General features: G+C 44.6%; 1 protein-coding gene across 3 annotated transcripts in view; it reads right to left on the bottom strand.

Annotated features, from left to right (window-relative positions):
* Positions 1-1,688: 1,688 nt before the first annotated feature.
* The window catches only part of ap2m1 (adaptor related protein complex 2 subunit mu 1), a 29,974-nt gene continuing 12,220 nt past the window's right edge, over positions 1,689-19,442 (bottom strand). For 2 of the 3 annotated variants that reach the window (XM_007907759.2, XM_007907758.2), the window contains 10 exons: positions 18,816-19,081; positions 18,030-18,112; positions 14,166-14,171; positions 13,636-13,771; positions 12,552-12,693; positions 11,201-11,320; positions 10,507-10,642; positions 6,325-6,422; positions 5,367-5,478; positions 1,689-3,126 (listed from right to left, as the gene is read on the bottom strand). In XM_007907759.2, coding sequence (XP_007905950.1) covers positions 2,992-3,126; positions 5,367-5,478; positions 6,325-6,422; positions 10,507-10,642; positions 11,201-11,320; positions 12,552-12,693; positions 13,636-13,771; positions 14,166-14,171; positions 18,030-18,112; positions 18,816-19,081 — 1,234 coding nt within the window. In that variant the 3' untranslated portion in view covers positions 1,689-2,991. 3 annotated transcript variants of the gene reach the window in all.

Below are 19,442 nucleotides of genomic sequence, written 5' to 3'. Positions count from 1 at the left end.
AGTAATAATTCTTGCATTTGATATAGTGCCTTATCACATTGTTGAGACATCTCAAAGCGCTTCACTGGAAAGTGAATTGACTGTATATTTTTGTGGGTGAAATGCTGCAGCCAATCACGCACAGATTGAGTCAGCAATTTTTTTTTAAGGGATTACCACCCTTGAGATCTCGTGTCCCAAACTACAACAACAACAAGATTCCATTTATAGAGCGCCTTTCACGTCGGGAGGATGTCCCAAAGCGCTGGACAATTGGGTCAGGACCCGAGCAGGGGGGAAATGGTCAGGGTGAGGGGAGGGAAGGAGCGAGGAGGGGGGGGGGGGGGAGGGGGGGGGGGGGAGGGGGGGGGGGGAGAAATGGTCAGGGGGAGGGGAGGGAAGGGAGGGAGCGAGGAGGGGGGAAATGGTCAGGGTGAGGGGAGGGAAGGAGCGAGGAGGGGGGAAATGGTCAGGGGGAGGGGAGGGAAGGGAGGGAGCGAGGAGGGGGGAAATGGTCAGGGGGAGGGAAGGGAGGGAGCGAGAAGGGGGGAAATGGTCAGGGTAAGGGGAGGGAAGGGAGGGGGCGAGGAGGGGATAGAGAGTTGAGAGGGGAGCTGAAGGCACAGTCAAAGAGAAAGGTCTTGAGACCGGCCTTGAAGGAGGAAAGGGAGGAAGCGGCGAAGGCACTGGGGGATAGAGTTCCAGAGCCTAGTTCCAGAAACTACACACGGTTGCGAGACGCTGCTCAAATGCCAATTTGAAAAGCAATCCACGAATCGACTAACAATTGGGATCCTATTTACTGCTCGGCATGTGGAGTAAGGAAACTTGCCCAACGTATCGCCTGCCCTGGGAATCGAACCCAGATCCTCCTGCTTGCGAAGCGAGTGCTCTAACCACTACAGAACTTCATTTATTATTTATAATATAAACTTATATATTTCTATAACAAGCCACCTGTTCACGTCACTTACCTGAAGCAAAGGTCACTGGTTATACTGCACTGAATTACAAAGAGAACTTTTCAGGCTTAAAATAATCCCATTGTTGCCGCCCAAGTCTTGGGAGTTGAATCCTTTTGCTCCGAAAATCTTGAAAGACACTCAGTGTGGCCTGCTCCACCGCTTTCACTATATACATCACCCGAGACACACCTCCTCCCCTCCACCTGTAGCATGATTCACAGCCACCAGTGACAGGAAGCCAACCCAAACTTCTCTCTGAGAAACCCAATGCCAGCCTTTGGCTGCCTGCTATTACCAGTAGAGGGATCAACCAATGTTTGGATGACTTGCCCTGTCCTGTGTGAGACATTTCAGCAGCTTCTCAGAACTGTACTTACAGTATAGTTTGGGACACGAGATGTCATGCAACTGCCAAGATGGTGGAAGGCAAGCTGGATGGACATCGGTCTTTTCACCTCCCGACGTGAAAGGCGCTATACAAATGTAATTTGTTGTTATGTTCTTAGTTGGGGGTGGACAAGTTATTTGCAGTGTTGTCACTAGGGTTGCATATAGATCTAACCAATTCAATGTTGAGAGCCAAGAGGCAATTGGTAACTTTATTTGATTAGTTTTCTCCCCCCCCCTTCTCCCAATTGCCGTTCCAATGTCCCTCCCCGTTGAGAGGCGTGGGAAGCCGCTCGTTATGGTCTGCCCAGCCACAGGGGCTTCCTTCCGCGCTTCAAAAAAAGCGTTCAGTCTCCACAGGTTCTTAATGGTTTATTAGGATTAACTGGACGATCACAAAGTTACCAAAGAGATTACACTATCAAGCAAAGGATTTACAGGTCAGAATCTCTTCCCAACTCCTGCTCCTCCCTCCCTACCCACCAGGTTCATCCTTCAGAAAGCCTTTTATCTTCTCTAAACTGGTGCAGGAACCGGTCACTGACTGCCCTATTGCCATGATCACAGACTCACAGAACACAGGCCTGCGGGGGCACGCAGAAACACTCCACTTTCATGCCTTAAGAGTTATGTGCACATCTAGGGAAACCAGATCCACCAAACCTTAACATGGAATTAAAAAGGCCTTAAAATGCATCACTCGGTCACGAGATCTTGAGCAAAATCCATCCTCGACAACAGTTGTGCTAGCCTGGCTCGTAGTTTGGTTATTTCCTTCTCCTGATGATGGCTCTGACCCACCGCAGTGGTGGGGGTGGGGTTTAGCGAGGAACACGCATTGCTTGCTCTTAGGTATGGGGAGAAGGGAATAAAGTAAGGCCCGCCCCACGCAACCCACCACCCTCACAGATCTGTATCCTCACATCACCAATCCCTGCCACCAACAGTTTCCTCCTTCCCCTCCCCTCACAAGTACTTAAGATATTTATGAAGTCTGTGTGGGCGTCTATCAATTATCCACCCAGTGACCCCCCCCTCCCCCTCTGCCGTTTAATATGACGGCTTGTTTAAAAAACAAAGGCCAGCCAGTGACCGGCTATCTGCACACACACACACCACAAAAAGCACATTTATATATTCTTTTTCCTCTTTTTTTTCTTAAAAAAAACACTGACGAGTAATTTCTTTTGGTCACAAAAAAATCCACTGTAGCAAACTGAACCACAGCTCAGAGGAAGGACCCGAGCGCCTTATCAGGCCTCTGATTGCACAGAACACTCATGACAACATTGCTATCGGTATACATTAGTTCAATCTCTAGCGGGCAAGTCCAGTTACATTCTATCTTCTATGGGACTACAATACGTGTACATAGTCGGAAAATACATTGGAGATCAGCTGAATGTAATGTAGACATATAATAGGAGCTGCTTTTGAACATAGGGCATCATCTAAAGGGAGTACAATAAAACCAACTGAAAAGGAGGGCAAAAGAACAGGATCTTGTGTTGCCCAGCTCCCCTCTGCTGGTATGTGCAGCAGTCTGATGGGCACAGCTGCCACCGGCTTCTGGCAACATGAAGTGCAAGGTGTAGTTTGCCAACAACGGAGAGCGAGTCTGATGTGTTTCGATGGGTATCACAGGGCCAGCTGGGCGGTCTCAGCACCTGGTCTCGTAAATCCCGCTCCGGCCAATGTACCTGACCCATTTTATCACATCATGGTCGCTGTAGTTCAGCTTGGGCTCAAAGACCTTCAGATAACGCACCTTCAGTCCGGACGGAGCAAATGGGACCTGCAAGAGTTCAGTGAGTTGATGTAGGTTATTGAGTAACTATGCAAACAACAGAAATTTTCTAGATCAGCGAGAACAAGAATAACTTGGATTTATATAGCGCCCTCTACACCGGTCGGCCTCTCAGAGCGCTTCACAGTAACGGATCCCAGGTCCGAGAACAAAGGAGAGAGTCCACTGTTTGTCCAGCTAGGACCACCCCACCCTTTAGGGCTTTGGCTTGCAGGGTTAACAGTAACTGAGTGGGAGAAGTCCCTGCCCCTATCGACTGGTCTGCCCTTCCAGGTCCTGCTGATGAGCCAGGTTGGGTTGTGTTGTCATCAGCAGTGCCCTGGAATACTGTGGACCCGCCTGGCTCAGTAATCGGACTACCGAGACAGACACAGAGGGCTGGCTTGATTCTGACATTCCAACATGTCACCTCGGAGCCAGTTTAGACGTGTACATCAACCAGAGAACAAAAGGACCTTTTCTCTCCCCAAACCCACCCCTCCACCCAGATCTTTTTTGCTGAGTGATTTACCCCCAGTTTTTGGTAGCAAAAAGACCAAGTCCGAGCGATGACCTATAAATAGGAAGCTTAACAGATATTAGTGCATGGCGTTTCCACCTGACGAGCAACGACAACAACATTACATTTGTACAGCGCCTTTCAAGTCAGGATGAGCAGCAGATTTGATTCGATTTTAAGGACAAACACCGCTGCCTGACACGAGTCGAGTCTGGAGATGATGAACCAGACAACGCACACGCTCTGTTGCTTTCCACAGAGAACCTTGCGGGGAAAAGCAGACCTTGAAACAAGATGATGACCATCAAGACGAAGCCCGCTGACCCCAGAATTCAAAACAACTGTTAAGTTTGCAAACCATGTAAACTTGTTACTGTGGCTGGAAATTTAAGTGTACAAAACATACACTTAATAAGGGGTTGCACACTGCCAACTCCAACCTGGCGCTTTCCCTCTCTCGCCCTCTCCTCCCTCCCAGGATGACAGCCTAGACACTTGAAGGCTGAACAAAGGAAGCATGTTACCCAGGGAGAACTGAAGGCCAGGAAAGTACAAACACACCCCATGCTGCTCTCGCCTGAGTACAGTTTATAATTTAGTGCCAATTACAGCACACCTCTGGTAATATGGACATCAGTCAAGTGAGACAGACTGGTATTCTGAAGCCAGGCCAATGGCGTTTAATAATAACCCTTGCATTTGATATAGCGCTTTTCACCTCTTCTAGACATCTCAAAGCGCTTCACAGAATATGCTGTAAAGTGAATTGACTGTATATTTGTGGGCAAAACTGTATATTTGTGGGCGAAACACACAATTTTAATGGTTAAGGTCACATTGCTAGCGTTTTAATAACACAATGATGCTTGGACCTGTCTGGTTTAGATTAATAGAATTGGAGATCGACAGACAGACAGTAGTCCTGAACACTTTTGACTTTGCTTGACCTGGTTGTGTCTGCAAACCTGTCTTTTGACCAGCAGATGAGGACTATTGTCTTCAGGCTAGGATAAGAGCCAAAGCAAACTTACAGAATCAATTCAAAATAATCACCAAGAACATCAAAGATTAATAATAATCCTTGCATTTGATATAGTGCCCTATTACATCTTTAAGACGTCTCACAGCACTTCATAGAATATACTGTAAAGTGGATTGACTGTACATTTTGTGGGCGATACGCAGCAGCCATTTGCTCACAGCAGTGTCCCACAAACAAGTCGTGGATTGAAGTGACTAACTTACTATTTATTTGAAGGCATTATTACCCCCGAAAAGCGATCCTCCAATCAACTAACAACTGCATTCGTTCCTATTTACTGCAAGGTAACTTACTGCAATTGACCAAATTATTATTAGGGGAAGTTACTTTTTTTTTAATATAAAAAACAACGTATGAAGCAAATACCATAATAGCTGGTAAAAAGGGAACTGGACACATATTTGAAAAATAAAATGAAACAGGGTAAGTAAGGGCAGGAGAGTGGGATTAAATTGAGTGTTTTAAGAAAGCCGGCACAGATATAAAGAGTGAATGGTCTCCTTCTGTACTGTAAAATTCTGCCATTCTAAGCCTACCATTACATTCAAGCGCTCTGGGACGCTAGCCTGCGTGAGGAGCATGATATAAATGCAAGTTGTTGTTGCTGAACAAGCTGCGAGGGATCCTGTATTTGGGTTTGTGCTGGCAGCGCGCACGCACACACACACACCACAAGACTCCACTCACCTCAAAGTTCATAGAGATGGGCGGACGAGCCCATTTCTTTTTATCATTAGTAGGTAAAAGCTCGATCTCCGCACTAATCTGAGACTCCTTCATTCCCGCCATTCGCTTAATTCTACAGAGGGGAGAGGATAAAAGTTCATTAGCGACCAGCAACCTCCCCACCCATCCGGGCAGCCCAAATAGTGAGATTTCAAAGTCGCATTTAAAAAATTTAATTGACACTAGAACATTAAACACTGGGTCAAAAACAGAGAGAGCTGGGAACACTCAGCAGGTCAGGCAACATCTATGGAGAAAGGAAAGTGAGTCAACGTTTCAGGTCCACAACCCTTCGTCAGAACTGGGGCATGTTGGGACGGAGAGGTCTTTAAGGACAAGTGGAGAGGGGGAGGCAGGACAAGGAAGACAAAAAAGACAAAGGAGAGAATGTGTTAGTTGATGGGTTAGAGTGATAGCGGCGTAAAACAAAAGGGGAGGGGTTTGAAACAAAACTAGGGAGAAGAGGTGTTAATAGTACAGAACAGGCAACACACCACAGAGAGGCAGAGTGTCTGGGGTGATGACTGTAACGATAACAGAAGATAACTCTTCTGGTAACATAAAGAGGGGGAGGGGTGCTGTTATAGTTTGAAGTGGTTGAAATCAATATTAAGGCCAGAGGCCTGTAGGGTCCCTAGCAGATAGATAGATCTATGGCAGAGGTGCGGGAAATAGGGCGGACACGGTCAAGGGCCTTGGCTGGTACCATCGTTGGGAATCCTCGGTCGAGGAAAAATGAAAACATCTTGGTTGCTCTGGCGTGGAAGGTTGATCGCAGATGCAGATTGCTCACATGTCCCATACAACTTAACTATACTGTACTGTTAGCACCTTTCTTTCAACACCCCCTCCCTGAATCATCCTGCACATGGCCTGTGAGAGGGAAGAGACTCGGTTTGGCTTCACAAAGGCCACTTACTTCCACACAATGGCGTTTTCACTGGCCTTGTACTTGGCTTTTCCCTTCATACAGATGACCTGCACCCCACTGGTATTGAGCGGGGTCGGAATACGCACCTGGAAGAGAGAGAGCACAGGCGCATTAGAAGCCAGCGCTAAGAGTCGGGAGCGGAGGAAAGAGAGAGAAGCATTAATGGAAGAATAATGACATATCCCAGTGGGTGCTGTGCTGTGTAGAGCTCAGGGGTTTTGGGGCACACCGGGCTGCTCCTACCTAGTGGCAAACCTCAAACTCTACATTTCATAGTTAAAAAAAACATTTTTATAACCAATCATTTTTCAATTAAGCCACTTTGAACAGATGTTAAAGCGGGGTATTTTAAACAAGATGTTCTCTTCCCTCCCACACACCTTTTCCCTCCTCCCATCCCCAATTAATTTTACAGTGGCCCTGACTTTAGTGGTTAAGCTTCTGTTGTGTTCTCTAGCCCAGAAGCACTGATTGTTCTGGCTCCTAACACATGCAATATTGTCTTTATGTGAAATTTATCCGAGGGACCCCGAGGAAGATTTCTCAAAGCGCAGATAAGTGTCCCAATGGGTGGCCTTAATCCCATGCCACGTGGAAGGAAGTTGTGCGAATAATGAAGCAACTTTTTCTCTACAGTTGGGGCCATGGATAATCCTATATATTCTATGGCCATAAAACTTACTTCCACCCAACTGCAGGAGCTGTGGATTGTTTTTTTTTGGGGGGGTGGGGGGGGGGGACATGGGGGAGGGAGAGAGAACAATCTACAGCAAAGCAGCAGTTTCCATCAATGGAAAATGGCTCACTGTTCAAAACCAATTCATAAATTTAAGTATTTTATTCGAGAACAACATTTAGACATTTGTATAAGTGTGGGATTGAACAATAAGCTGTGTGTTCAATTATTTCCTAATACAATACAGATCCTCTGTGCATATGGTTGATAGCCTCTGTTTTCTAACACTAGGCCAGCTTGTGTTAATCTTATTCTAAATCCTCGGGATCCACAATTCAGGAAACCTTCCTTTGGGGGTCCTGAATTGAATTCTCAGTTTGGTTGGGATATTCTTAAGTAAGGTTATGGGTTTCTGCATGTGTCAGATACCCGACTGTCCAAACAAAAATAAATGGGTTACTGTCCAGGAGCTTTAATGTACAGTATACTTGTATAGTATACAATGTGAATTAAAAAATCTAATAAAAACTAAACTGAATGCATCTAAAAATGAAAAGCTTTTCCAAAAACTTGAAACATCGAAAGCCGAGTGTCAGTTTTGGAGACTAGCTGGATGGTGTGCCGAGTCTTTCCTGCACATTCCTGGAGTCCGAAATCTTTGATAGGATATGTTTGAAACCTCTTACATCTCAATTCTGCTGTTAAGACAGAATCTATAAAGTCTTTTAAAAGAGAACTGGATAGGAGTTTGAAAGGTGGTAAGTGCAGAGAGCCAGTAAGGAGAATGGGGGTTAGATGAGGTGGACCACACATGGACACAATCACCAGTGCACACTTGATCGCCCGAATGGCTGGTTTCCATGCTCGCAGGAAAGCGATCCGCCAATCGACTAAGAACCAGGTTCCCACTTACTGCCAAGTAAACAGAGGCCCGTGGAGTAAGCAAACTTGCCTAAGATTTCACCCTACCCGGGAATCGTACCCGGGTCCTCTTGCTTGATCTTAACCAACACACTACAGGACTCCATGAGTTTGCTGGGTGTAGTGCAAATCCAAAATGCGAGTGAAGGCCAGCTTTTATATAGCTGACTGCCCTTGACCTTCTGCTATAAAAGGTTACGATTCTACAACACTGATTAACCATCACTACTATTGGCAACGAGTACTTTCTGCACACAGGAAGTCCTATCTGATACACCTCGTAATGCTTTTACATCACATCGTTCAAGTAACAGAGTGAACAATAAAGTAGCTGTTGCTTGAGTGAGCAGCAAAACTTTACTTGGCCAAAAAAAACCAATTGGGTAAGAATGTTACTTCCATAGTGAAGTTGGAACGTAAACTCTGTAAAGTATGCCAAATTACTCAGCCCTTGCCAGCCCATGTAATCCAGCAATGCTGAGCTTTACTGCTGTACCGTAAAGAAACAGGAGGAGGCCATTCAGCCCCTCAAGCCTGGTCCACCATTCTGTAAGATTATGGTTGATCTGCACCTGAACTTTAATTACCCGCCCTTGCCCTGTATCCCTTGATACCCTGACCTGACAAATATCTATCCACCTCAGTTTTGAAAACATGAATGGATCCAGCATCCACAGCCATTTGGGGGAAGAGAGTTCCAGATTTCCACTACCCTTTAGATGAAAAAATGCCTCCTAATTTCACTCCTAAATGGCCTAGCTCTAATCTGGATTTCCCCTACCACAGGAAATAGGTGCTTTCTGCATCTACCATGTCAAATTCCTGTATTATTGAAATACGTTGGAGTGATGGTAGTGAGTTTGTGTCACTGCTGTTCAAGAATTGTCTTTGATTCTGATGGCATCCTTGGAGACATACCCTGAAGAAGGCTGAATTCAATGGCTGATGCTGACGGCAAGCGAATCAATAACTGTCAAATTATTTCACAAGGTAGTGAAGCAAGGTGTACGCGAGGTGTCCAAGAGCAGCTTTCAGGAGTCCATGGAGTTCATAGCAGCAGTACAATTATTGGGTACCACATTACCTGAGACTTCAACTTCTTTCCCCCATCACACCTGCCCAGTTAAGAGAACACTTGTGCTTTATTGGGGGTGGGTAGGAGAGAAAGATTACAGGAGTCTACAAAATCATACAACAGTGGCGTTTTGTCCAAACCTTAAATATTTAAGGGCCAGTTAGGGCAGGGATGAAGTCAGTCGTTTGGTGGCAACACAAAGAGGAGCATTCAGGATTGACAGCTCTGGTTGTTCCAGACCAGGTCCGGGCCAATGTAATGTATACAAGTCACGGCAATATGGCTTCAGTCTAAAACCTGCTCACCTGCCAAAACAAGGCTGGCTGCAGCCCTCGCCTCAGCAGATGTGGATTCCCACATGACAAGGCATATGGAACACATAACTAGCTATCATTTCAAATGTTTAGTGTTAAAAGACAGCCAAGCACTGTTGGCTTCCAAAACATTCAGAGATTTTGGAATGCAGCTAGAATCTCCACGGTGGGGTCAGGACACAAGTGACAGCTGCACCAATAAGGAGAATTTACCACCGTGTAGCTGTGCTTTTCTAGTGGAGGGAATTCTGCGTGGATTCCACTCTCCTGCAAGTAATCGTGGTGAAAGGTTCTTTGTAGAATGGAGTTTTTTGGGTTTTTTTGCGTACAGAATAACCCAACTCGGAAAAAAAAATCCCACACTAATGTCTTCGCCCTTTCCAGCTGTGGCTTTAATACCAATATATCCGTGGGTGCAGGGTAAATCTAAACCATACCTTGGCATTAGCTGGATCCCAGGCTTCAAGGGCCGACAGCAAAAAGGCAAATTATACTGGGGGCGCTTTTACAAGCCTGCCGGTGGGTAGAGACAAAATAGATTCCACTGACCTCCCCACACACACCCACAGCTTTACTTTTAACATCCTTCGACCATTGCGTGCAAATTAGGTGTGGATAGAAAATGAAAAGAGCAGCACATCTGCAAGCACAGTATGCGTGTGAAGTTTCCGTCTGCTAGTTCTCCCCACCCCCATACCCTCCCACTTGAGGTATGTAGTGGATCTGGGTCAATACAGTTGCGTTGAGTTGCTTTGAGTTAACGGGGAAAGGAGTGAAAAACAGACCCTTGCAGCAGAGATCCTAGTTTGGAAAAACACTGCTTGTGTGCATGGCGTCAAACCGCTTTTGTCCGCAACAACATTACAGCTGTGGAAATGCCACCTAGATCGCATCCACCCCATACCGCCCATGTTCTGGTGAGGCCATTGCCAACCCAGCTGCTAACTGAATGGTGGTGTGAGTCAGGCTCCGCCAATGTTAAGCGCAATGAGACACTACGCTGTGTGGAGGGTGCTATGTAAGTGCAAGAAGTTGTTGTGAGGGCCAGCTGATTGTTCACCACAACCATAAACTCGCTGCTCATCACACGCCCCATATTCATCGCAATTGCAGGCAAGTGCAATGACATTGAGATGCTAATGTGAGCTCTTCTCTGTACTCAAAGCGGGTGAATAAACATTTACCTCTATCTTCTGAGCCAGCAGCGAGGGCTTGAAGTTTGATTTAATCACAACTTTCACTTCCAGTTTAGTGCGTCCCACTTCCCTGACCAAAGGGATTACACGAAAGGGCAGGATGATGTCTTTAGTGGTTCGGTACCTTAAAGAGAAGAAGCCAAATTTTTACAAACAGAGCGTCCAGCTCTGAGATCCTACTGACGCTAAATAAGAGTCACATTCATCTCCAAAAGCCACACTCAAGCGATTATCAGTCTGAATGCAGTGCTAAGACTCTTCAACTTTAAAAACTTTCTAGAGCCATACAAGATGCTAGATGGAACTGAGATAATAAACTCACAACAGATACACCAAGCCAGCAATACAAGGATGTCAAAGGCAATTTCAGGACAGACATCAGGAAGGATTTGTTTGCACAGAGGGCAATCAAAATCTGGGTCAGATTACCACCAGGTTGAGGTTACCACATTAGACTCATTTAACAGGTTAACACCAGAGTCAGCATTCTGGAAGGACATGAACAAATGGACTGAAACGCCTTCTTCATCTGAACCCTTCCGTTATCACTTCACCCACAGATAATTCTACATCAATTGTCGTCCAGCTTCCAAATACCTAACCTCACACAAGATGAAACAGAGCCTGGAAAATACAAAGGACCATCCATGTCTGACCTCTCCACTCCCCGCTGACAACTTGCCTCATGAGCTCGTACTCTCCATCGGGGGGAATGAAGCTGATGCTCCTCTCAGACTCAAACTTGCTGAGCCGCACGCATTGATGGAAAGTGCAGTCATCGATCGCTATAGATTGTTTTCCACTGCAGAAAGAGCACACCGTGGAGGTCAAGGAAAGAGGTTTGCTGTGAGATTAATTGACTGCATTTATTCAGCTTCCATACTTAATTAAAAACATTATACTTTTAAATGTGTTTACTCGATCCATCACTGTTTGTGGGACACTGCTACCCGCAATTGGCTGCCGTGTTTCGCCCACATATACAGTTAATTCACTTTACAGTATACTCTGTCAAGTACTTTGAGACGTCTCGATGACGTGATGAGGCGCTAGATCAAGTGCAAGGATTATTATTTAAGGGCCCATTTGTTTTGTCCATAACACACCTGGTTACACTTCTGGCAGCATAAGAGCCCTGTAACCCAGTATGATCACCCTATCCCTCACCAATCCTTCCACCTAGCATTAAAACAGCACCAGACAGACCAGGAGAGTCTCAGAATCAATCGCTGGATTGTGTTGAATTTAGCACAATCAAATCTGAGACACGACTGGTGAGTCCGGTTAGTCAGGAGGAAGAGGATGTGGAGAGGGTGGCAGTAAAGAGTACAGCTAGATCTTGCCTGACTCTCCCTTTGAATAGGCAATCCTGCTCTAGGATCGAGAACATACAGTCAATTTGCTTTACTGCATATCCTGTGAAGCGCTTTGAGATGTCTCGAAGACCAGATAATGCAAGAATTATTATTAAACCTCAATAGCACAGAATGTTCACTCAATTCTTCTTCCTTCGCAGGAGTAATTTTTGCTACTAGATGGGAATGGGGTGTAGGCAATGCTGACACCTTGTGGCAAAACCACCACACTTGCAGCATTCAACTGCAATTGGTTAAAAAACAATTACCCCCCAACACACACGTGTTATCAAATTAGAAGGAAGAAATGGTTTGGGAGGGGTAGGAGGGGAGTACTTCAGAGAAAGCCTGGTAATTCCAACATGGTGGCCGTTTACTCTCCATTACCAGTCATGAGGTTCTGTACCTAACTGTGCCCAGGTCAGGTCATTCGGGAAGTCAGAATCTTAGCTAAATGCCTATCTTAACAGCAGAAGCACTGACTGGCTACTTGGTGCTGCACTTAAATGCCAATTTATATCAAATGCTAGCGTGGGATCCCAACCAAAAGGTGATAGTGTGAACAACTGAGCAACTCCACATTTTAACAAAGGACCACAATAACAACAACTTGCTTTCACATAGCCTCCCAGAGCACTTAGTGAGATTCAGACTGCTGAAGAAGTTGCACACCCTCACCTTTTGGCTGTCTCGTCGGCTGTTCCTTTGCCTTGTTTCTCGATCACAATCTTGTCATTCATCCCAAACTTGCACTCCGGCATCCCACTCAGATAACTCTTCATCACCACCCGGCCTGAGACATGTGCACTGAGCACCTGACCTGCAACACAAAGATGTGTCCTATATCAGAGCAGAAGCAAGTTTCCTTACTCTACACGCACGCCTCTGTTTACCTAGCACTAAGTAGGAACTCGGTTGTTAGTCGATTAGTGAATCACTTGTCCGGAGGTAATAATCACTCCAAAAAACTATAATTTGGTCACTCAGCTCACAACTGTTTGTGGGACACCTCTGTGCTTAATTGGCTGCCTGATTAACCCACAAAATATACAATCAATTCACTTTACAATATATTCTGTGAAGCGCTTTGAGACGTCTCGAAGACGTGATAAGGTGCTATATCAAATATAAGGATCATTTGAAACCACTGTCGTCGATTATAAAGCGAGCAAAGGTCCTTGTGTCAACACTGAGCAATTTATGATAGTATGAAGATAAGCTGCTTACACTTCCTTCCACCCAATCTGGGTAAATGTTCACCAAGTCAATTAACAATTGATGGTTCTCCCTTTATAAAGAAACTGTAATATTGTGACATCTCAACACACGTTCTTGCCTGAATGTGCAAGGTTTTGCAGTAGTCAATTTACGCATAGTGAGAACCCACAGAAAGGCCACAAACTGAACAACTAATCTGGAGGCCTGTTGCCTAGGACTGTGTGAAATGCTTCATCTTTCTTTTCCAATGGTGTCATGGAACCTTCAACATTCAGCTGAATTGACATAGTGAATCCACTTTACAGTATATCCTGTGAAGCGCTTTGAGACGTCTCTACGACGTGATAAGGCACTTTACCAAATGCAGGCATTATTATTATTATACATTGTAAATGGCAGGTAGGACCCTCATTCAAACTCATCTGAATTATTGCGCTTCCAACAGTACTGCACTGGAGCATTAGCCTAGACGTGAGCTTGAGTCCCTGTCACAGCTGTGCAGAAAATGGAGTTGGAATGCAATAGAACGCCACGGGCCACGCACCTTGAGGTGACATCAGTAAATTGACGCTCTCCAGCACATCCAAGAAGAGCTCGTTACGACGGTATTTAATCCCTTCACGTCGCCATCCAATCTGTCCAGTTACTTGACTTGTGATCTGCGATTGTTCCTCCTTGGTCTGAAGGAGATGGTGGGGGGAGGGAGTTATATTGATCTGAATTCAAGCATTACATGATGACTTCTTCAAAGTCAGGTAACTAAATCAATAATACATGTGCTAATTAACTGATTATAAACTGAACATCTCATCATGACACACATTACACCGTAGAAACATTAAACATGTTACATCCTATGAGATAGGAATAAACAGTTTAGTTGGTTTCTCTGCAAAAAACTTGGAACTGGATTGTTCACAGCGAGTGTATAGAGGTTTACGGATTACAAAAATAAGATAGGTTTCCTGGGAAAAAAAAAGTCTAAAGGATAGTCAGATTGGCACTTCAAATGAACATTTCCACAGCCTGCAAAAATTTCCAGTAGGCAAAGTGGAAGCAGGCAGATGATCCTACCTGGTGCTATAAGCAGGGTCCCAGTCACAGGTGCAGAAAGAGAAAGCATTACAGCAGCATTAGATACACCAACACCACACAGAAGATTAGTGGGCAAGTAGTCAGTACAACAGAGGTTTATAGAAAAAGAAGAGAAAAGAGTTAGCCACAGTAGGAGGACAGCAGCTCTAATTATAGCAGAGTTAGGCTTCTCAATTGCATCAGAAGGCTCAGTCCAGAGTTACGACTTACACCATCAAGTGCTTAACTCAAAAGCAAAACCAAATGCAAAGGAAAGTGGACAAGACAAAGTTGCGCAATTTCTTTTGACATTCAGAAATAAGTCCTCAGTATTATTTTCATTGATTACATAACAGTATTGTACTTTTAAACCCCCCACTCCTAGAATATTGGCATGACTACATTAAACACACAAACAACAGTCTTTAGTAGCTTGAATTTTGAACTATCTGCTAAATAAGCTATTGGCTGAACTGTCTCCTCTTGTTCCTATACTGTAAGTGCTGCTTTTCCAGTTTTGAGAGCTTCAGTTGACCTAAACCTTTAACAGAAATCATTCCTCCTTGTTTACTCAACCTCCAAATACAAATAAATGACACAAACTACTGCAAACAATCCAAAATGATGAAAACCACAGAGAGCTTTCCTTGGCATCACAGTGAAGAGAACTGGCATTGGCAAAGGAAAGATGATGCCCTTCAGTAAGGCTTTTGCCACAAATGTGGGAAAAGGGAAGGAAAAAGTCTAATATTCCCTCCACCCACTTAGATAGGAGCTTTGACAGTTGAACAAATGAGAAAAATTCTCATCACATCTTTTACCAAGAAGGTTGCCTGTGCACTAGGTGGCGATGTTCACGCATTAAAAGCTGTGATTTATCCATTCTTTTCAGTAATACTCACTCCAATTTACACATTTAAACCCTCTTAAAAAATGAGCACAATTTACACAACTGTTTGTAGTGATCAAAATATTCAGTAAACACAAAGGTTTGCCATTATATTCAAGACTCCGTGGTTGTGAAGTAAGGAACATGAGCCAAGCTACCAATGAGAAGCCTAACCCTGTTCTTCTAGGACACACAAAAGGCTACACTCTATGCTGAAAGTTCCCATTTTGAAATCTCTCTCCTTGCACCCACCCGCCCAACCCCCACCCCACCTATCCCCAGCCAGAGCTGGTCACAGAGCAACACAGACAAAGTGGAGTCCATTTAAGTTACCTTCAAACACACTGCTTCCAGTGACCAATAAACAATACATTCCAGCAACTCACAAACACCACTGAAGTCTCTAATATTTAATGGCTTGATTCTACACTGCAAAATAGCAGGGTTCTGACCGCTATGCGCTTCAACAAGGGGAGATAAAGCCAGATCACATTCCAGCCCAGCAATGGGTGTGCATATCTATGCCGGTCAGGCTTCACTAAACAGGAACTGTTATGAACTGTTAAGAACAGCACCAACATCCATCGTTACCTAAGGCTTCCTAAGGAACTGCTTGTATGGCACTTAGTTCCTAGTGTATAAACACGCTGCACTGTTCATGGCCCTGGTTCAATAGAAAGTGGAAATTGTGAAAGATTCATTTCAACAACCACTGCCAACAGAAGCCACGCAGTAAATCTGTCATCAACTTCTTGAATGCAAGAGTAAACCCGATAGCTTTTAATGCTTTCCGTAAGGTTTACTTATTTGGGCAGTGCGGAACGTACTCATCAGCAACATTTTAAGGATAGCTCTAGTGGGTGAGAAAACGCCAGCATAGACATGGGAACATAGGAACAGGAGTAGGCCATTCAGTCCTTTGAGCTTGTTGCGTCATTTAATTAGATCATGGCTGATCTGTACTTCAACTAATTCTTTTCAATTCCAATTTCCTGCTTTCTCCCCAAATCCATTAATGCCTTAACCTACCAAAAATCTATCAACCTCACTCTTGAAGGTGTGGATGGATCCAGCATCCACAGCCTTTTGGGAAGGGGAGAATTCCAGATTTCTACTACCCATTTGAGTGAAAAAATGCTTCCTGATTTCACTCTTAAATGGCCTGGTTCTAATTTTAAGACTATACCCCTAGTTTTGGATTCCCTACCAGAGGAAATTACTTCTTTGTATCTACCTTATCAAATTCCTTTATCATCTTAAAACCTCAATCAAATCACACCTCAACCTTCTAACCTCAAGGGAATACAATCCAAGTCTATGCAGCTTTTCCTCATAACTTAACTCTTTTAGGCCTGGTAACATTCTGGTGATGTGCTGCACCCCCTCCAGGGCCAATATATCTTTCCTGAGGTGTGGTGCCCAAAACTGAACGCAGTACTCCAGATGGGGTCTAACTAACTCTCTATGCAGAGGTGAAGCACTTGAGATAAAGGCCCAACATTCCATTCATCTTTTTGATTATGTTTTGCATCTGGGAACTAGTTTTTGGTGATTTGTGGATATGGACACCCAAATCACTTTGCTCCTCCACAGTTCTTAATTTCTCCCCATTAAGAAAATATTCTAGTTAATCTTTTTTTGGTCCATAGTGGATGACCTTGCACTTCCTATATTGAACTCCATCTGCCACAGCTTTGCCCATTCACATAATCTGTCATGAAGGGGAGAGAAGGGGAATGGGTATCGAGCAGAAAGGCAGAGTGGGAGAATTCCCCGACTGGTGGGCTAGACTATTGGTTTAGTGGTTGTATTCTAAGGGCAGGGATATAATTTTATGTGTTGAGTAAAAAAAGTTTACTCAACAAATCGCTGATGACGAGATAGCAAATGTTCCAATTTCAAGGCAGCTTTGATCAAATGCCTTCTTGTAATGACAACTTACTTCAAAAGGATTCTGGCAGTAAATGGCATCTTCTTTTACGGAACACTTAAGTTCAGTTTACGGAAGTGATCTATAATTTCAAGTTCTACACTTACTTTGGCCAATCTTCCAATTTCCCAGATGCTATTTAAGTGAAGGATTAAAATAAATATCTGGCTGACAGAAAGCACCATTGTGCCAAATTAAAGGACCAAGATACCAAAGGAAAATATGGGGTTACTTTCAGAAAAGAGACAACACACCATTTTAAGCAGAGGGGATTTGTAAAACTACCAATAAGCTGAATAGGAATGCACCTTGACAAACAATACATTGAAAGGTTTGTTCATCTGTAGGCTATTAAGAGTTTTGCACAATCACTAAACAAATAAAAATTAATATGCTGTATAGTACTTGTCCAGCTAAAACTGCAGCATCCATGCCCTGAGCGTTCAAACGAGTAGGGATCGGGATTGGGGAGGGTGGAGGCCAGGGGGAGAAGGAGGGTGACTGAAGGCATGGTTGAAGAGGAGGTCTTGAAGGAGACGAGGCAGAGGGACTGCGGGATGGATTCCAGAGAGTGGGGGCAGAGTTCTTGAAGGCCTGCACACCAATGGTGGGGCAGGCGAGGCTTGGGAGGTGAAGCAGGCCGGAGCCCACTGAGCGGAGAGAGCAAAGGTAGAGGGGAGCAAAGCCATGGAGGGCTTTGAAGGTGAGGACTAGGATTTTGAACTGTGTCCTCTGTGTGATGGGAAGCCAATGGATTCCGGTGAGAGTGGGGTTGATAGGGAAGCAGAGCCTGGTGAGGCAGAGGACAGGAGCTGCAGATGATTTCCGGATGATTCGCAGCCTATGGAGGGAGGGGTTGGGGAGGCCGACAAACAAGGAGTTTGGGTACCCTTTAACCCTACATGGATAATTCTTTAGACAGTGGATCCATTGACTGCCTTTTCACACCCAGACGTTTCTGCACCTTTAACACCAATGTAACTTTAATTGCATCACACAACTTGCAAATAAAGCCGCTTCAATGAACCAGTTCCCTGCCCCTTACCTGGCTTTTAATTCCTTGCTGTGTGATGAATGTTTTCAGTGCCCCAGTCTCAGAGTTCTGTGGGTAGCCAAAATCCAGGATTTCTACAGAGAAACAAAACTCTCAACTACAGCTTCCGCATTAACTGTATACACAGAGACGAGGAATAAATCTGCACCCCCCCACACCCACCCAACAACTGATTAGCTGAACACAGCTGAACTGGTAGCTGGAAACACGTTATTCTCAGCACGAGTGATTTAATGAGCTTTGAATTTTAGATTGATAAGGCAACTGAAATATTAATGCTCCAGAGTTCTGTAATTAGTTATTCTATGAAGTTGAACAGGCAGACATTATGCAAAGCAGAAATACAAATTCTAAAACATACAGAAACTTTATAAGATTACCACAGAGCCTCAAAACATTGAGAAAAAGAATAGAAATACTTGCATTCACACAACTACAATTCCACGACCCTTTGTGAATTAACTACATAAAACTAAACCTAATTTGAATCAAGATGTAATGTTCTATCAAGTCTAGGAGCCTCTAGATAAGACAGATTTGTTGGGATCTTTACTTGTTTCCTTGCTCCAAATTTATTATATCCTCAGCTAAGTTATTCACAGCATATTTCGTATACAGGCAGGTGGCAACCTTGACCAAGTTACAGGGAATCACTGAAAACCGTGAGTTAATAGGAATATTAGGAATTATTATTCGGAAACAAATCTACATGATGGAACAATTCATGCTGTTTCAAACCAGGCTAATGCTGAAATCTCACCCCTTAAAAGCACTTACCGTCCAGAAGCTCGTAGATGAGGACAAAATTGTTCTTGATATTCTCCTCGCTGATCTTCCCAAAGTAGGAAGTCATGACGTCGCACATCTTGTAGAGGAACTCAAACACCATGGCGGCGTTGACATTCTGCTTGGTGACAGCAGCGAGCCAGATATTGGAACGCTTCACGTGGAAGAAGCTGGTGCGGGCGATGTTCGTCACCGGAGAGCGCACCTGTTGCCTAGCGTGGATGACATTGACGCGGAAGGCATCAACTGCATTCCGCCTAAAAATAACAACAGTCAGCCACTTTAGACAAACTTTCGCTTCATTTCATTCGATGGTTAAAAAAAAGGGGAAGCAATAGAACTCGATATGCAAAGGTCCTGGCACACAACGTGCAGACCACAACACAGGTTGGGAAAGCCTTGTGCCTACCAGGATTCAAACCCCACCATCCTCCCACGATAGATAGCACTGTGCTCTTTCTTAAATGGGGTCGCTACCCTGGCCTCACCCACCTTTCCTGGTAATCCACTCCAGCTGCGTCAAGAAAGAGTTCCTGCTCTTTCAAAACCTTAACCTGTGCCCAATCGAGTGCAGCTTGGGGCATCTGAAAGTATTGTTGACGGGTTTATGGACTTATT

This window comes from Callorhinchus milii, unplaced genomic scaffold (genome assembly GCF_018977255.1).
Source record: "Callorhinchus milii isolate IMCB2004 unplaced genomic scaffold, IMCB_Cmil_1.0 Scaffold11, whole genome shotgun sequence".
NCBI classification, from domain to species: Eukaryota; Metazoa; Chordata; class Chondrichthyes; order Chimaeriformes; family Callorhinchidae; genus Callorhinchus; species Callorhinchus milii.
This window is presented reverse-complemented; position numbering and strand designations above follow the sequence as displayed.